At 42.8% G+C, this 19,142-nt stretch overlaps 2 protein-coding genes across 4 annotated transcripts in view; both read left to right on the forward strand.

The window, feature by feature from the left end:
- Window positions 1-19,142, forward strand: part of LOC310784765 (class I histocompatibility antigen, F10 alpha chain-like) — a 62,616-nt gene that overhangs the window by 19,690 nt on the left and 23,784 nt on the right. Inside the window, exon 9 of one of the 2 annotated variants that reach the window (XR_014553141.1) lies at window positions 17,728-17,738. The exons of the other annotated variant lie outside the window; for it this stretch is intronic. The gene's annotated coding sequence lies outside the window, so the exon portion shown is untranslated. Of the gene's footprint in view, window positions 1-17,727; window positions 17,739-19,142 lie in introns of those variants that run through there. 2 annotated transcript variants of the gene reach the window in all.
- On the forward strand, window positions 1,858-17,814 carry LOC310784764 (class I histocompatibility antigen, F10 alpha chain-like). Of its 2 annotated transcripts, none has more exons than XM_083645809.1 (8): window positions 1,858-1,967; window positions 8,533-8,799; window positions 11,707-11,985; window positions 12,308-12,613; window positions 13,248-13,349; window positions 13,962-13,979; window positions 14,178-14,247; window positions 16,060-17,814. In XM_083645809.1, the coding sequence occupies exons 1-7, from the start codon at window positions 1,919-1,921 to the stop codon at window positions 14,219-14,221; spliced, it is 1,065 nt and encodes a 354-aa protein (XP_083501935.1). In that variant the 5' UTR covers window positions 1,858-1,918; the 3' UTR covers window positions 14,222-14,247; window positions 16,060-17,814. The 2 variants fall into 2 exon arrangements, with proteins under 2 accessions (XP_083501935.1, XP_083501936.1); XM_083645810.1 differs by having other exon boundaries at window positions 14,178-14,220.

A 19,142-nucleotide genomic window follows, 5' to 3' on the forward strand; every position in this document is an offset into this window, starting at 1 on the left:
GCGGGGAGAGCGGCCGGAAGAGCCACGGAAGAGACTGTGTTGGACCTGCAGAGAGCCGGGCCACGTGGCGAGGTGGTGCCGATGCGGTTCCGGGAGACGGACCGGGTATGCGGGACAACGACATGGACAGCAGGGAGCCTGCTGGGCATGTAGCGCGATCGGACATCTAGCCAGAGAGTGTCCAGAGGCTGTCGGAGATCGGGGGACAGCGGGAGAAGAGAGACGTGCAGGCGGCAGACAGGTGAGACTCTGCTGGACTTGCCAGTCACCGGAGCACTTGGCCAGGGACTGCACTGAGAGTGTGGAGGCCGGAGGTGAGACGCAGGCTGGGAAGAGCGTGAACAGCCAGAGGGAAGAGAGGGACATCGTCTGCAGCGTTGTTACAGTCGGGAGAGCGACGCTCGTGTCTCCGAGTGAGCGAGAGGGGTTACCGCCGGGGGAACCGGCCCAGCCTAACCGCTATACACCCCCTAACGTTGCACTGCGGAGAGCCGAGGGGAAGATCGACGCCGGTGGTGTTCGCTCTGCTGTCCTCAACCCTGGAGGAGGGGGACGGAAAAACGAGCGGAGAGCCGAGGGGAAGATCGACGCCGGTGGTGTTCGCTCTGCTGTCCTCAACCCTGGAGGAGGGGGACGGAAAAACGAGCGAGTGCGAGGCCGGGAGGACGACGCCAGGGTCATCTGGAGAGTCGACGGGCGCGAGTGGAGACCGGAGGACGAGGATGTCGATCCGGTGCTTGTTCGTGCATTTGGCTACTGGAACAAACAAAAGGGGGGGTTTAAAAGGGACTAAATGTGGGGGCTTGTGTTTAAATGAATGTGTGAAAAAGAAGGAAATAATGAAAAACTAGACATTATGACGTGCCTAATGGGAAACTAGACATTATGGGGGTACCTAATGGAAAACTAGACATTACGGAGTACCTAATGAAAAACTGGACATTATGACGGGGGTGCTGAAAAGAAAAGACTGTTGTTGGGGAATTATAATTTGATGTGGTGATGGGAAAAATATTGTGTTGGGTGTGTTTTGGTACAGGGGGATGTGTGTGGGTTGTGCATGTCGCGTGGAAGCGACATTAAATTTGTGTGGGGGATATGTAGCGTATCGGGTAATTACGTGTATTGGGGTGGTTCCGTGCTTGGCTAGGAACTGATATGTGTGGGTGTGTTCCTAGGGGGAAGGGGATATATGTGACCAGCGGCCGGGGCGGAGGCCAGTCAGGCCAGGGTGGGCGAGCTGACCGGGTGGTTTAGAGCTAGCAGCGAAGCTAGCTGCTAGGAGCGTGTATTGTGAAGACAAGAATAAAAAGCCTGTACCAACTTCAAGTCTCCAGTTCCTTGGACGAATACCCACTTCGTTACAATATGATGTTGACTTGTTTCAAAGCCACTGAGGAAAAGTGTGTGTTTTGCTGTTTGAACTCAGAGTCTATAGTCCAGTGTTAAAGGCCTTCTTGTAACAGATGTGCAGTGTGTTTGGAACAGGAGCCATGTCAAAGTGAAAGCCAGGCCCAGAACAGAACACCTGCTGATTTCACCTCAATCAAACAAGAAGTCCAACATTTTAGCTTTGAAACAAGTCAAACCTCTGATAAAACAACACTGAAAGATAAACAATCAATCATTCTAATCATTGTAGGAAAAATAAGTTCCTTATAGCCTATTATTTATCGAGAAATGAATGCTTTTTACTGTTCTCTGTCACTGTACCGGAGTTTAGTTTCACTTAAAACCTATAATCTTCAACTCTACCTAGTAACCCGTGACTAACAGTCTTTTCTGAATTCCCATTGGTCAGAATGTCTCTTGTCCCGCCCCGTTGTGACTGTGAGGTTTCCTGATCTCAGACAGAGGAGACGATCTGCGCAGAGGGAAAGTTTCAGCTGTAGTCTGTTGACTTCTTGATCAAAACAAGATGATGGTGTTGATATTGTTGCTCCTCTTCTGTCACGTTGCATCTCCAGGTAAGATGACATTTAAATATCTCCTTTATGTAGCATATAGTTATAAGTGCAGATTGATTCACGTAGGCTACGTTAAGATGAAGGCTACGTTTTGATTTAATCTTTTATATAGAGACAGTCCGCATGTCTGGGAACGCCCACAAAATGTTAAACGGCTGGCGCGCGAGTATCTCATGGGCTGACTCACCAAAAGACGCTGCTGCTCTAAACTACAGCAGAACACATAGTCAGGGATCCACAGGCCCAAAAGCTCAAGAAAATGGGTTGAACCTGACATGGCATGCTATACTTTTTGTTTGTGTTTTATCTCTTCATTTGGACATTAAGGTCCACTGAATGAGAGGTCTGCTCTGCCGGAAACCTCCCAAAAAAAAGTTGTGGCCATTTTTGGATATGAAGCCTTTATTTTTTGACCGAAAAATGTGAAAGAGTTTTTTTTCCTCAAAGTCCTCAGTGGGTTGCGTAGGCTGTCAATAAATTCATCCCAGGTACACAGAACATGTGTGTTGACAACACCAAGTTAAGAAATACACTTACAAAACCTTTCCAAATGATTTATAGCCATTTTCTATTACAAAAAAGCACTCGTTTTTTTAATTTTCTCCATTATTTTCATCTTTACTTTGTTAGTAAGCAATTATATCCTGAAAGATGACATCAGCCAATGTGTCATTCTTTTCAGCAGATATTATAGTCATTCCACACTAAAGATGATTAAAATCAACCCAAAATCAATGGATCTGTGGTGATTTTATTACCTTTATGCTCGAAATTCCTCGAGACATGTTTTTAGTTTTAACAAAACCCTGTACCCCAAAGACAATACTTGTAACACAAGAAATTCAAAACAACAAAATGATTTTAATCACAAAATGTACACTGCATGACAAGCCAAGAAAACAATTATTGTTATACAGCTTTGGATAGATTGTGACCAGTATCTAGAAAACATTAAATTAAACATTAGAACAACACATTAAAAAAAGAAAGAAAAAAGACTGGCAACAAGGTCTATAATATAACAAAATTAACTTTGCAATGAACAAAATAACTCAATCACTGTCACTGTCTTCAAGTGTGAGAAATAACTCAATCACTGTCACTGTCTTCAAGTGTGAGTTCAATCCTTGAACATTTGTTGGGGTCCCCAGTGCAGAGACATGCGATGACACACTTGACATTGGCTCTCACACAAGAGCATCCTCGGGCACACATGCTTTTCTTGCAGTGACAGTATTTGGTGTGTTTGAATTCTGCAGGTTTTGCCTCCTTCAGCATCATGGTTGCCATCAGCTTACCACTGACAAGCTCTCTGCCGAAGTCAGTGGCAACAGGGTAGGTTGGTTGAGACATGTGTGCTCGCTTGCATACAGCCAACTGATGCAGGGCTCGGCGAAGGTGTAACTGGAACGAAGGGGGCGGTTTTAACATCAGAGCTTTTAAAAATGGATCAAACTGGCGCACTTTGAGATCAAAATGAAGAGACTAGATCTATGAAGAACTACACACATCAATATCTTCTTTACCGTTCTGTGGTTTTACAGCAATGAAAAAATAATTGTTTCCCTATATATACTATATATATTCTGCATACAGGTTACTATATGGTAGAATTATGCTTGCATAAATAATACCAAAATCACTTCAGGGGAGTTTCAAGTAAAGTAACATTTTGCTTTGTAGGCAAAACAAAAGTAAAATTAAATCAAAAGGGAACTTCCTAACTTATTGGCTGGAATAATATTCCGACAAGATAATAATATACTGTAAGCACTAAAGCAGGAGTTTGCAGTCAACTAGTTGAAATTAATATGTGGCAGTATTTGTGGGGGTCAAAATCTATGTAGGGTGTACCACCACAAATAGATCAGTGTATGGGAAACACTGACTATTAAATTGTGTGACTAGAAAGACACCAATAAATCTGAGAAAATGTACTTTAATTTTGAACAACAGCACTACAACGGTGGCATTACAAATGGTATTATGAAATTATTGTGTGAAAAAACAAGAATGCCACTTTTTTCATGAACTTTAAGCAGAAAATTAAAAAATAGTTTTAAAGCAAAAATAAATAATAAATAAAGATCATTTTAACATTGGCTCAACCAGCCCATCTTACTGACCACCAGGGGTCCTGGTCCTTAATCCCTTTTTATTACTCCCATGCCACTGGTACTGTACACAAACAAGGCTGTTTAAATATCTGCCTTGCACTCCCTTTAACAAGCCTTCCTTCCTTAAAGACATTGTGGTAAAACTTCCATCTTACCTCAGAGACACTAAGGATCTGCTGAATTGTCTGAAAGATTGTACCATCAATTCTAACACTCTTCTTGTCACTATGGATGTAACTAATCTATATACATGCATTCCCCATGACATCGGCCTGGCATCAACTGCTAAGACTATACAAGAGGCTCGAGCTGACTCAGAAACCCCTCCAAACCCTCTTCTGTGTGAAATGTTGAACTTGGTGCTATCAAAGAATTATTTCATGCATGAAAACAAATTCTATATTCAGACTGTTGGTACAGCTATGGGTACCTCTGTAGCGCCGAGCTATGCTAACATTGTAGTTGGAGACTGGGAAGCCAATTGTGTGTTTAGCGACAAGAATCCTTATGTCTCCAACATTAAACTGTGGAAACGCTATATCGATGATATCATTTGCTTCTATGAATCAGACCTAGATGACCTTCAGGAGTTTGTTTCCTATCTGAATCAGACCACAACCTTCCTCAAATTCACAGCAGACAGCAGCCCTACATCTGTTAACTTCCTGGATGTAACAATTTCTAAGGACCTGGACAACAAAATCCAAACTACAATTTATCGAAAACCAATGGAACGAAATACCATTTTGCATTATAAATCTAATCATCCAAGCCATTTAAAACGAAATATTCCAACAGGTCAATTCCTTCGTTTGAGACGAAATTGCTCCTCACTCGAGGAATTTAACACCCAGGCTACCGACATGAGGGGTCGGTTCCTAGACAGAGGCTACCCCAGAGACATTATCAATCCAGCCATGACTCGTGCCCAACAAACCCCAAGGAGCAACTTGTTAAATAAACATAATCAGGACACAGACTCTCCAAGACTGTGCTTCATCACAGACTATAACCACTGCTCCAACCAAATAAAACAAATAGTCATGAAACATTGGCCAATTTTACAAATGGAACCCATGCTGAACACTGTATTTACTAACTCTCCTCTTTTTACATACAGAAGAGCTCCAACTCTCAGGGACACACTGGTCCACTCCTCCTGTAACCCTGAACGTGCCACTTGGCTGTCACTCAAAGGCAATTACCGATGCGGCCGGTGTGCTCAATGTAATAATACCTGTGATTGCAAGTTCTTTACACATCCACTTACCAGAAAAAAATTTAAACATAAAAGCTTCATTAATTGCATCTCCACTAATGTAGTGTATATGCTTACTTGCCCCTGCGGCAAAGCATATGTTGGACAAACAAAAAGGTGTCTGAAACTACGGATCTCTGAACACAAAACTGCAATACGCACAGGAAATGTAGAATATGCTATGGCAAAACATTATCTTGAAGCAAACCATGGCTCGCCATCCACCCTCCGGTTTGTTGGGTTAGAACAAGTCACTGCGCCACCTAGAGGGGGAAACCTCCCCAAGCTGTTGTCACAGAGAGAGATGTTTTGGATTGACCAACTGAATAGTATGCAACCTAAGGGACTTAATGACGACTTTACATTTCGACCTTTCTTATAAATTAGGTGGCCGGTTAGTTTTCTCATGTTTATTTTTGCTCTCCTGTTTGTTTGGGTTGTTTTAATGTGACCCATACAGCTTGTTGCTCTTGATGCCTGATCTGTACTGTTGTCTGACCCAAGTGCATCTGAACTCCAGAAGAAATGTGATATTTTCATAGAATATAGTCTGAGAATGCACCACTGTTATCGAAATGTATTCCTGTGCTCTCTGTCTGTGCTCCTTGTCCTAATTGATTGTAAGGAAGTACCTCCCCCTACACAGGTGGGATGATTGTTTTTACCTGCATCTTTAAAAAGGAGGCTAATCCTACCACTCTGTATGATGCTCTGATGAAGGCACATGCCGAAACGCGTTAGCCCTCAATAAAAAAAGAAAATGGAAATCTGAAGTCTTGCATCTTAATTTTTGGAGTGCTGCTACCTTCACTCTTGTAGTGATTTTTTTGGAAATAACAAGCCTGTAAGAACTTTTATTGAGATACTGAACTAACATCACAGCAAGACATAAGTGATGCCATGCACGCATGTTAAGCTATCGTCATCATCACATCAGACAGGCTGTGTAAGCAGCCACTTACGATTCTGAAGGGCTTAATTTCATTCAGATAACAAGGGACCCGTTTGAAAATGTTTGTCACTTATGCCCATATGTTTCTCAAAAAACATCACATCCATTTACACCCGCTTACTGCGAGCTAGCATGACATGGCTGGCTGGTGCCATGGTAGCCTACCTACCTTCCTCCAGTCCACCTGTTTGTCTGGCAGGCACAGCGACAAGTTATTTTGTTTAGCCTACGACAACGTTACGTGCTAATTTGCATATCAATATGCGCTAATTAAGTAACTACTAACGACTCTGACTGCTCAATGCTCACCTCAGTTTCATTGATCATGAGTGGGGAGAACGATTGTGTGGACTGTGGAGGACCACTTCGCTGCTGTACTGTGTGTGACCTGTGTGAAGTGATGTGGGATTAGGCAGATAGATGGAGGAGGGAGCGCCTGCGCAGCCGCGGTTCTAGAAACTTTTCGGGTGGGCTAAACCCCCCTAAATTTTTGTCTCAGCCCACCCTAAGAACATAGAGGGGGGGGGGAAACATGCACACAGCGCATTGAGTGTAGTCAGAAACTGCTACTAATGACCACCATGGATTTGGAGAGGGATTAAAAAAAAAAAAAAAAAAGTTTTTTTGCCTCTATTTTTTTGGGTGGGCTGAGACTATTTTTGGGTGGGCTATAGCCCACCCAAAAACGGCCTAGAACCGCCCCTGGGTGGAAGGCAACGCATGTCTCCTTTGATATTGCCAAAGAGATGGGCTCGCAGTGCATCCAAATTACCACTGAAGTCACTCCTCTCATACAGTGACACCATGTACCGCCCAGCCGCTGTCACAACATCTTCTTTAACATCCAGGCTTTCCCCAGGGTTACCGTATCTGCACAGGGGCAGAAGGTCTTCCAGGTGATCAACGGCAGTTTTGTAGGCGTGCTTTTTTCCTCTTCTGTAGAGCTAGCTGTAGAGATAGCTCACTGTGTCACAGCACAAGCTCAAGGTCCTGGGACTAAACACAGCAATGTGTGACTGGATCCCGGTCTGTCACCTGATGAAGGTCTAGTCGACCGAAAGCTTAATAAATGTGAAATCTGTACAGATTCAAGTGTGCGGAAATTCCTTTTATATTTGTAACTCTAGCTATTTTTCCAGCACCTTGGCCGAGACTTGGCTGGGTCGAGCGGTGGCCCTTCCTCAAATCATCTTTAGTGTGGAATGACTATAATATCTGCTGAAAAGAATGACACATTGGCTGATGTCATATTTCAGGATATAATTGCTTACTAACAAAGTAAAGATGAAAATAATGGAGAAAATTCAAAAAACGAGTGCTTTTTTGTAATAGAAAATGGCTATAAATCATTTGGAAAGGTTTTGTAAGTGTATTTCTTAACTTGGTGTTGTCAACACACATGTTCTGTGTACCTGGGATGAATTTATTGACAGCCTACGCAACCCACTGAGGACTTTGAGGAAAAAAAACTCTTTCACATTTTTCGGTCAAAAAATAAAGGCTTCATATCCAAAAATGGCCACAACCTTTTTTCGCGAGGTTTCCGGCAGAGCAGACCTTTCATTCAGTGGACCTTAATGTCCAAATGAAGAGATAAAACACAAACAAAAAGTATAGTATGCCATGTCAGGTCCTCTCAAATTTTGGGTGACTGGATCCCTGACTAACAAGACGTCTGCTCAGATGTGCGTTTACTGCGGTGTGTGTGTGTGTGTGTGTGTGTGTGTGTGTGTGTGTTTGTGTGTGTGTGTGTGTGTGTGTGTGTGTGTGTGCTGTGCTGTGCTGTGCTGTGCTGTGCGTGTCTTTATCATTATTTGTTACCTTCATACAGGGGTTAATCTCTTAATTTGCTCTGAGTACAGAAAAACATACAAAGACGTTACAAGTTTACAGACAGACAGGATCAATTAAACAGTAAGAGGAGATCAATATGAAAACTGCATTAGTTTCCTGAAGACACACTATTTATTTATTTATTTATTTATTTATTTATTTATTTATTTATTTATTTATTTATTTATTTATTTATTTATTTATGCATTTATGCATTTATGCATTTATTTATTTATTTATTTATTTATTTATTTATTGTCCCATATTCATTAAACAGTCATTGCAATTCTCTGTTGAGCTCAGGGAATTAACAAGCCATCATACATTGTTAGTATAAAAATGAATTAAAAAATGTGCCTGTACTTCAGAAACTTGAGTTCCTCACTTTAAATGTTTGTCCCACAGTGATTCACTCCCTGAAGTATTTCAAGACTTCATCTTCTGGAGTCCCAAACTTCCCAGAGTTTGTGATTGTTGGGATGGTTGATGAAGTTCAGATAATTCACTATGACAGCAACACCAAGAGAGCTGTGCCCAAACAGGACTGGATGATCAACGCCACAGCAGATGATCCACAGTTCTGGGAGGATGAAACTGGTGTCTGTGTGGTCAGCCAGCAGGTCGACAAAAACAACATTAACGTTGCAAAGCAGCGCTTCAACCAAACTGGAGGTTTGTTTGTTTGTTTCACTATGTTTTTCATCCTGGTTTGTTGTAAAGTAACAGACAGACAGACAGACAGACAGACAGACAGACAGACACACACACACACACACACACACACACACACACACAGACACACAGACACACACACACACACACACACTCTATCATTAGTGATCATTTTAAAAACACGGTTTATCCTGTCCTCAAAAACACAGACTAGTAACTGTCTAGACTGAAACTCAGTGACACCTTCAGTGAAAGCTTCTAGAACATCCTCAGGACAGTCTGTGTGTGTGTGTGTGTGTGTGTGTGTGTGTGTGTGTGTGTTTAGGATCTCTCTCTCTCTGTAGGATGTTGACTGTTAGGATCTCTCTCTCTCTCTCTCTCTCTGGTAAAGAGAGGATAGTGACTGTTAGGACGTCTCTCTCTCTCTCTGTGGTAAAGAGAGCATAGTGACTGTGTTAGGATGTCTCTCTCTCTCTGTGGTAAAGAGAGCATAGTGACTGTTACGCTACGTTCAGACAGAGAACCTACGCCTTGCCTTGCCTCAACCCACGCCTACGCCTGCAGACCTTGAGCTGGGCGTGAACCTATCACACGCTTTTGCGATCACACCGCACGCCTATTCCACGTTCACCTGAGCCGAGTCACAAGCGCCTCTCCTCTCTCCCGACTGTATTTTGTCACGTGTGGTCCCGAATTATCATAGGTAAAATAAATCTGATATATTTAATGTTCTATTGATGCTGGATATGTATAACCAGGTCTGACTATAGTCAGACTTTTTAGAGAGGTAATCTTCCAAGAATATGTGCTGGCACAACAGCATTGTCCATCTTGCTTCTTCGGTCGCGATTCTCTCTCATGAAGATTTGTTTGCCGACGGGGAGAAAGCCCCACGTGAGAGCCACCCGTCAATCTCTCTCTCTCTCTCTCTCTGCTCAACACTGTTGTAGAAACTCCATTTTATTTTGAAATTCAGTTGACTGCCATTTCCCACGGATATTGTCGCGTTTTTCTTTCATGGCTTGACAGAAAAAGTCTGCCTGCACGCGCCATGTCGGCTTGAAAATAGAACTCACGCCTAAACGATAAAATCGGCAAGGCACAGGCAAGGCGTGGGTACACGCAGGGTTCACGCTCAGGCGGCCGGTGTACACAGCCTCATTGACTAAAACGGACGCCTATTTAAAAGCGTGGGTAAAGGCAAGGCATAGGCAAGGCTTGGGTGCCCGGTGTGAACTAAGCCGGATGTCTCTCTCTCTCTCTGTGGTTAAGAGAGCATAGTGACTGTTAGGATCTCTCTCTCTCTTTGGTAAAGAGAGGATAGTGACTGTTAGGATCTCTCTCTCTCTTTGGTTAAGAGAGCATAGTGACTGTTAGGATCTCTCTCTCTCTTTGGTAAAGAGAGCATAGTGACTGTTAGGATCTCTCTCTCTCTTTGGTAAAGAGAGGATAGTGACTGTTAGGATCTCTCTCTCTCTCTCTCTCTGTGGTAAAGAGAGCATAGTGACTGTTAGGATCTCTCTCTCTGTGGTAAAGAGAGCATAGTGACTGTTAGGATCTCTCTCTCTCTCTGTGGTAAAGAGAGCATAGTGACTGTGTTAGGATCTCTCTCTCTCTCTCTCTGTGGTAAAGAGAGCATAGTGACTGTGTTAGGATCTCTCTCTCTCTCTGTGGTAAAGAGAGCATAGTGACTGTTAGGATCTCTCTCTCTCTCTCTCTGTGGTAAAGAGAGCATAGTGACTGTGTTAGGATCTCTCTCTCTCTCTGTGGTAAAGAGAGCATAGTGACTGTTAGGATCTCTCTCTCTCTCTGTGGTAAAGAGAGCATAGTGACTGTGTTAGGATGGCTCTCTCTCTGTGGTAAAGAGAGCATAGTGACTGTGTTAGGATGTCTCTCTGTTTGACAGCAGTCTCTGTCTCTCTGTCTCTCTCTGAGACGTCCACACTGTCCACATGATGTTTGGCTGTGAGCACCTTCCATCCAGCCAGTAACAGCAGGAGGTGGAGATCCTCTGTGTTGGTGTCTGTGGATCAGTGTGTCTCTGTGCTAAACATGACAGATCAACCTCTCTCTCTCTCTCTCTCTCTCTCTCTCTCTCTCTCTCTCTCTCTCTCTCTCTCTCTCTCTCTCTCCTTCTCTCTCTCCCTCCATCTCTCTCTCTCTCTCTTTCTCTCTCTTTCTCTCTCCCTCTCTCTCTCTCTCTCTCCCCTCCTCTCCCTCCCTCTCTCTCTCTGTCTCTCTCACCCTCTCTCTCTCTCCCTCTCTCTCTCTCTCTCCCCTCCTCTCCCTCCCTCTCTCTCTCTGTCTCTCTCACCCTCTCTCTCTCTCTCTCTCTCTCTCCCTCTCTCTCTCTCTCTCCCCTCCTCTCCCTCCCTCTCTCTCTCTGTCTCTCTCACCCTCCCTCCCTCTCTCTCTCTCTGTTTCTCTCCCTGTCCCCCTCTCTCTATCTGCCCCCCCCTCTCTCTCTCTCTCTCTCTCTCTCTCTCTCTCTCTCTGTGTCCCTCTCTCTCCCCTCCTCTCCCTCCCTCCCCCTCTCTCTCTCTCTCTCTCTCTGTCTCTCTCTCCCTCCCTCTCTCTATCTCCCCTCTCTCTCTCTCCCTCTCTCTCTCTCTCCTCTCCTCTCCCTCCCTCTCTCTCTCTGTCTCTCTCTCCCTCCCTCTCTCCCTCTCTCTCTCTCTCTGTCTCTCTCCCTGTCCCCCTCTCTCTATCTGTCCCCCCCTCTCTCTCTCTCTCTCCCTGTCCCCCTCCCTCCCTCCCTCTCTCTCTCTCTCTCTCTCTGTCTCTCTCTCCCTCCCTCTCTCTATCTCCCCCCTCTCTCTCTCCCTCTCTCTCTCTCTCTCTATCTGTCCCCCCCCCCTCTCTCTCTCTCTCTCTCTCTCTCTCTCTCTCCCTCTCTCTCTCTCTCAGGTGCCCACATTAACCAGGAGATGTCTGGCTGTGAATGGGATGATGAGACAGGAGAAGTTAATGGGTATCGCCAGTATGGTTATGATGGAGAAGACTTCATAGTATTTGACCTGAAGACACTGACATGGATCGCTCCAGTACAACAGGCTGTCATCACCAAACACAGGCTGAATAATAACAAAGCTTACTTAGCCTACCTGAAGCACTACTACACCACAGTGTGCATTGATTGGCTGAAGAAGTTTGTGTCCTATGGGAAGAGCACTCTGCAGAGAACAGGTAGAGTCACATGACCTGATGTAGTTTCATCAACACAACAATGTTCATCTGTCTCTTCTGTTTCTAATGTACAGAAACATAGACACACACACACACACACACACACACACACACACACACACACACACACACACAAGCACACAGATAATCTGTTTTTTGTCTTTCTGCCCCTCTCTCTCTCTCTCTCTCTCATTTTCTCTCCCTCCCTCCATCCCTCCCTTCTTCTACCAAGCTTCTTTTATTTTTTCCTCTCCCTTCTCTCTCTCTCTCTCTCTCTCTTCCCTTCTCTCTCTCTCTCTCTCTCTCTTCTCTCTCTCTCCAGTTCTTCCCTCGATCTCTCTCCTCCAGAAGTCTCCCTCCTCTCCAGTCACCTGCCATGCTACAGGATTCCACCCTGACAGAGTCATGTTGTTCTGGACCAGAGATGGAGAGGAGCTTCAGGACCTTCAGGATAAGGGAGAGATCCTCCCCAACCACGATGGAACCTTCCAGACGAGCGTTCAGCTGAACGTTTCATCAGTCAAAGCTGAAGACTGGGGGAAGTACGAGTGTGTGTTTCAGATCTCTGGTGTCAAGGAGGACATCATCACCAAACTGGACCCAGCAGTGATCAAGACCAACAACCCAGGTAAGACTGGGATCACAGCTGATGGAGGAGGAGAGACACATTGACTTGACTTCTGACACCTGACTTGTAATTCATGTGTTTTGTTTCTGTTCTTCTGTAATGGAGCCTTTCTCTCACATTGTTGTCATTTTGTTGTCATGTTAGTTTCTGTCATCAGATTCAGTTGGTTTTTGCTCATCTTGATTTTTATTTTTTATTCTTTGCTTCTTTATAAATGAGACATTGTTAGGAGATGGTTTGTATAGCAGTTTTATATCCAAATGGACACATTCATTTAAACTTGTCATCAGATTATTTAGTTCAGCCTATGTTTTCTCATGCAGTCTAGTTTCTATGCACTGTATGCTGTTCCCACATAGTTGCTTCCTCCTTGGAGGTACATTTGAGCTCAGTCTTGTTGACATACCACCATTTAGCAACCAGACAGTTTTTAACTCCATGAGAATATTGAAGACAACCAAACATGCTGGTCGCTTCACTAAAACACATGAGGTGTGTCTCTAGTTTGTCTGAGTCACATGACCTCCTCTCTCTACTTAAAATACTAAAGTGGAACAAATAGACATCATGTGATCCATCCAGTGTCACGTGACAAAGTGTGAACGCTCAGTTTTGGTTCCATGTTCTCCTTCAGGGAGCAATCCTGCTCTTATCATTGGAGTGGTTGTAGGACTGCTCCTCCTCCTGCTGGCCATCTGCAGCACTGCAGTCTTCATCTGGAGAAAGACAAATAATGGTGAGGGAGACACTGTTACTCCACTAGAACAGAAGCCAAAGTCACACCCTCTTCCGGGTTCCCTTTCCTCACTCATTTTCAGAGCCAAAGTCACACCCTCTTCCGGGTTCCCTTTCCTCACTCATGTTCAGAGCCAAAGTCACACCCTCTTCCAGGTTCCCTTTCCTCACTCATGTTCAGAGCCAAAGTTACACCCTCTTCCTGGTTCACTTTCCTCACTCATGTTCAGAGCCAAAGTCACACCCTCTTCCTGGTTCACTTTCCTCACTCATGTTCAGAGCCAAAGTCACACCCTCTTCCTGGTTCACTTTCCTCACTCATGTTCAGAGGGACCACAAGGTTTTACTCCTCATAAAGATCCACTATAGGATTTATCATCATACAATGTATGTTGCAATATTACTGTTATTGTTCCATTCCATAACTTAAAATGTTCTGTGTGTTGCTTCTGCTAATTCAAAGTCCATCAAATATATATATCATCATAATAGAAAGACATGTCTCGTAATAGTGATGCACATGTCATATAACATAATTTAGTGTTTTCTTTCATAAATCTTAATTAAGTAATCTGTCATTGAGTAATAATGTCACCTCTTGTCTGTATTTCAGGCTTCAATCCTGCTCACAGTGAGTCTTCCTTTGATTGTTTTGGACCATCTGCTGGACTGTAATGTGTCATGTTAGGATCTGTTGCTTGCATGGTTTGTCCTTATAAAGGACATGGCAGAAGAGCAGGCATTAGTAATCAATCACTAATCTCTCATAATGTCCACTTCTGTTTCTTACATTATTACTAAATGATTTTATTTTGTGGACTTTTTGTAGCTTCGGAGCCTTCGTCTACTGAATTACCTGCTATCACATCATAGTGAGTGTTTCATCATGTGAGAACACAGTGAGTATGTTCAATAAAGCTTTCATCAAAATAAACATGTCAACTATTCTCTGCACATGTTGACTCAACCAAAGCTACATAAGTACTGTAGTGAATATAACTATTCTCTGCACATGTTGACTCAACCAAAGCTACATAAGTACTGTAGTGAATATAACTATTCTGTGCACATGCTCACTCAACCAAAGCTACATAAGTACTGTAGTGAATATAACTATTCTCTGCACATGTTGACTCAACCAAAGCTACATAAGTACTGTAGTGAATATAACTATTCTCTGCACATGTTGACTCAACCAAAGCTACATAAGTACTGTCGTGAATATAACTATTCTCTGCACATGTTGACTCAACCAAAGCTACATAAGTACTGTAGTGAATATAACTATTCTCTACACATGTTGACTCAACCAAAGCTACATAAGTACTGTAGTGAATATAACTATTCTCTGCACATGTTGACTCAACCAAAGCTACATAAGTACTGTCGTGAATATAACTATTCTCTGCACATGTTGACTCAACCAAAGCTACATAAGTACTGTAGTGAATATAACTATTCTCTGCACATGTTGACTCAACCAAAGCTACATAAGTACTGTAGTGAATATAACTATTCTCTGCACATGCTCACTCAACCAAAGCTACATAAGTACTGTAGTGAATATAACTATTCTCTGCACATGTTGACTCAACCAAAGCTACATAAGTACTGTAGTGAATATAACTATTCTCTGCACATGTTGAGTCAACCAAAGCTACATAAGTACTGTAGTGAATATAACTATTCTGTGCACATGTTGACTCAACCAAAGCTACATAAGTACTGTAGTGAATATAACTATTCTGTGCACATGTTGACTCAACCAAAGCTACATAAGTACTGTAGTGAATATAACTATTCTGTGCACATGCTCACTCAACCAAAGCTACATAAGTACTGTAGTGAATATAACTATTCTGTGCACATGTTGACTCAACCAAAGCTACATAAGTACTGTAGTGAATATAACTATTCTGTGCACATGTTGACTCAACCAAAGCTACATAAGTACTGTAGTGAATATAACTATTCTCTGCACATGTTGACTCAACCAAAGCTACATAAGTACTGTAGTGAATATAACTATTCTGTGCACATGTTGACTCAACCAAAGCTACATAAGTACTGTAGTGAATATAACTATTCTCTGCACATGTTGACTCAACCAAAGCTACATAAGTACTGTAGTGAATATAACTATTCTGTGCACATGCTCACTCAACCAAAGCTACATAAGTACTGTAGTGAATATAACTATTCTGTGCACATGCTCACTCAACCAAAGCTACATAAGTACTGTAGTGAATATAACTATTCTGTGCACATGCTCACTCAACCAAAGCTACATAAGTACTGTAGTGAATATAACTATTCTGTGCACATGCTCACTCAACCAAAGCTACATAAGTACTGTAGTGAATATCAGCCTGTGTGTGAATACTCACAGATCTATGATCACATGTTCTGTCTTCACTAGATGAGATGAACACATGTGGAGTTGTGATTTACAGACTGTTGAGGATTCAAAAAGTCTTTCTGATCAAACATCTCCTCTCTCAGTGTTACAGTGTAATTACAGAAAACAGCTGCTGTTGAGTTTTCATCTGAATTCTGACGTACAAAAATCTGATTGCATCATTCTACATCTAAATGTTATCTTTTGATCCAGAAATTAATATCCCACACAATATGAACTCAAATAGACTGCACACAGTGTGAACAATAAGTTCAATATTCCACCATGTCTGTCTGTTAATCTGTCTTGACAGGCGACCAGTGAAGATAAGAAGAGGAAGGTGAACTCCAATCAATTAACGAGGCATCAACAGCAGTTTTTTCCCTCATTTCAAAGTAAAGTGCATGTGAGGAAGGATTAGCTGCTTCCCTCCACGTATGATGTGCTGGATTCTTTCAGTTGGAACCCGCTGCAGGTGATCCATCAGAATCACACAGATCTCTTCATGCTTTTATTGATCCTTGTACTTCAACAGTCTGATAACACAGTGCAACCAAACTTGACTATGCCGTGTCGGTGCACTTTCAGCTCGTCTACAAGATCGGATCGACATTTGGGCCGGCCTCTCTCAAACATCTGTGTCGTAGAGAATTGTAGTAGAATGGGAAGTGTCTTTTCTTTTATCTTAGTTCAATTTAGTTCCGTCCAGTTAGAATCCAGTAGTTGGCGGTAATGTGACAATTTGGATGCCAACCGCCGTTAAACACCAAAGAAGAAGAAGATGAAGACGACATCAGTTCAGTCTATGACATCATATCTTTAGGTCACCCGTTTCGAATCCGGCTCCCAGACATCACAATACATATGACATCATCAGTCAGTGTGGGTATGACATCAGTTGGTATGAGAGGGCCTTTTCTACAGTCGCCCCCACATTTCAATCTGTATCAATTCCAAAAAATGGCGCTTTAGTTACTTCAGTGGTAACACCTGTGTTACTTCATGGCTGGTAGTCTGGGCCGTTAGCGAGAGCAGTGCTCCTCTGTCAGCTAGTCTGCCAATGAAGAGAGCTGAATAAGTCTCGCCACCGGATGTGTGCAAGTCTGGTCGTCCACCTTGACGTCAGCAGACCGTACGTTGTTATCAAGTCCAGGAGAGAGGTTGCTGACTGTTCCTATTGGCCAAAGCACTGAGGGTGTGTGATCATGACCCTCAGAAGAAAAGTCATGTCCGCACAGTGAAAATGAGCTCCCAGGTCAGTTCTTACATGATCATGACAACCTTCCTGATGGAAAGGTCTGTCTTCTCTGTGCAGAGAGGTGAGGTCTGTGGAGAAGCAGTCTCTCTGTACTCGTTGAAGGAGGGAGCTTTGGGGGGTTCTGGTCCACTGTCCCTGTGTCAGTGGAATCTGAGCACGGTGCTCTGCCTCTACCTGACACTTCCTTTAGCATGCTGACACACACACTGCATTTAGCTTTGTCAATTCAGCAACAATATCTTGTGTCTTTGAGTTTAAAATCAGCTGTGAATTGATCAGTGATTTTCTTTTTCACTGCAGGTGATTTTATAAATCTCACATGTTGAGTTTGTTTTGTTTCAGTTCAGTTCTCCTGGATGCTGCTGTGGCTCAGTGCTCTGCTCTGTCATTGTAAAGCCGTTCAAATCTCTATAATGCTGTGAAAATTATCTCCAGTCTGTACAGCTTTTTGTATATTAGTGCGTTTTCAATAGTTGTTTTTTAAATGTAGTATTTGGTGAACGAGACTCCTCCTGTGCGTACGTGCGTGTGTGTGTGTTTGTGTGGGTGGGTGCACGCGCACGTGTGTGTGTGTGTGTGTGTGTGTGTGTGTGTGTGTGTGTGTGTGTGTGTGTGTGTGTGTGTGCGTGCGTGCGTGCGTGTGTGTGTGTTTGTGTGGGTGGGTGCACGCGCACGTGTGTGCGTGTGTGTGCGCGCACACGTGTGTGCGAGCGAGAGAGTGAGAGTCTGGAGATTTATAGGTTTATATATATTTTTATTTTTATAGGCGGTTAAAGAGTTTTAGGCTACAGCATCTTTCTTGTTGGCACAACTTGTATGAAATAGGGTTTGATTAATAAATGAAATGTTTCTGAAAACATGAGAGTTGTTTATTTATTTGTGGATTTGTGGATCATAACCAAAGGATGATTCATGCATTCAAAGAATATCATGCATGCACATGTATTTGTTATATTTCAGTATAGTGGCTCTATTAAATAAGACCAAATGAACCTTGTGATACCTCGATGAAAACACAAACATTGCTAATATTCTTCTATGTTGCTTTTTTCTTTTCAAATGTATATTATTATTATTATGACTCCTGTGTGTTTCTGCTCTCTTATGCTGTTCATCACATGCTGCTTTTCCTTATATGTGATGTCCTGTGGAGCCCCCTGCTGGCCTAAGACTTTCACACAAGTGTACTTGTGCAACCAGAGTGACAATAAACATCAGAGAGCAGAGGCACAGATCATAATGATGATTTATCACCTTAATATTTAGAGACCAACATCAAGTCACATGACATCCTCATCAGGTCATTTCTCAGTTCAGAGGGAGATACATAATCTGTCCAGAGGGGGCACTGTCACACTGCTGTGCTGAGTCCTCTGTAATGTAAACTAAATAAACATATTATTTAAATAACATTTATACAACATTGATGATGAGGATGTCACATGACTCCAGCTGAAGTCAATGGGGACTGGTTCTGTGCTGTCAACCTCCCTGTGTTTTATATATGGACAAACTTCACCTGTGTTTCAACTGGCATGAGGGGGAGGAGATGATGACACAATGTTTATTTTTGGGTGAACTGTTCCTTTAATGAACTCTGTCAACACAAACTGGAACATGAGACAGCAGCAGACTGCTGCTAAATGATCCAGTAACTCCCCAGTATGAAAACAGTCACAGCTACTGAGCTGCTAACATTTAGCCTCCATCTAAAAAGACTTGTCATCAGATAAGACTCAGTACCTAAGCCAAATTCATGGATGCTCCATCAATTCTAGACATTGCCTTATGCAATTCAAAATAGTACATAGATTGCACTTTTCCAAAGAAAAGCTCAATAAATGGTTCCCCTCAGTTTCTCCTATATGCGATAAGTGTCAAGATGATAATGCCACTCTTGCACACAGCTACATACAATGTCCTAAGATTAAAACATATTGGTGTAATGTTTTCAACATTATTTCTCAAGTTCTTGACTCAACAATTGAGCCTGACTCTCAAACTATTATTTTTAATATTTCTGAGACCTTAAATAATCTCTCATCAGCTCAGAGATGATTTATTAATATTGCCTCATGTCTGCAAAGAAATGTTTACTGATGTTATGAAGGGTAAGGACAGTCCTAACATGAACATGT

Source organism: Poromitra crassiceps, assembly GCF_964638095.1.
Source record: "Poromitra crassiceps genome assembly, chromosome: 11".
Classification (NCBI taxonomy): Eukaryota; Metazoa; Chordata; class Actinopteri; order Beryciformes; family Melamphaidae; genus Poromitra; species Poromitra crassiceps.

Coding starts and splice junctions, on each gene's coding strand:
- LOC310784764 (XM_083645809.1), top strand. CDS start 1,919: ATGATGGTGTTGATATTGTTGCTCCTCTTCTGTCACGTTGCATCTCCA. Junction 1,968..8,532: donor CTGTCACGTTGCATCTCCAG/GTAAGATGACAT, acceptor TTTGTCCCACAG/TGATTCACTCCCTGAAGTAT. Junction 8,800..11,706: donor GCGCTTCAACCAAACTGGAG/GTTTGTTTGTTT, acceptor TCTCTCTCTCAG/GTGCCCACATTAACCAGGAG.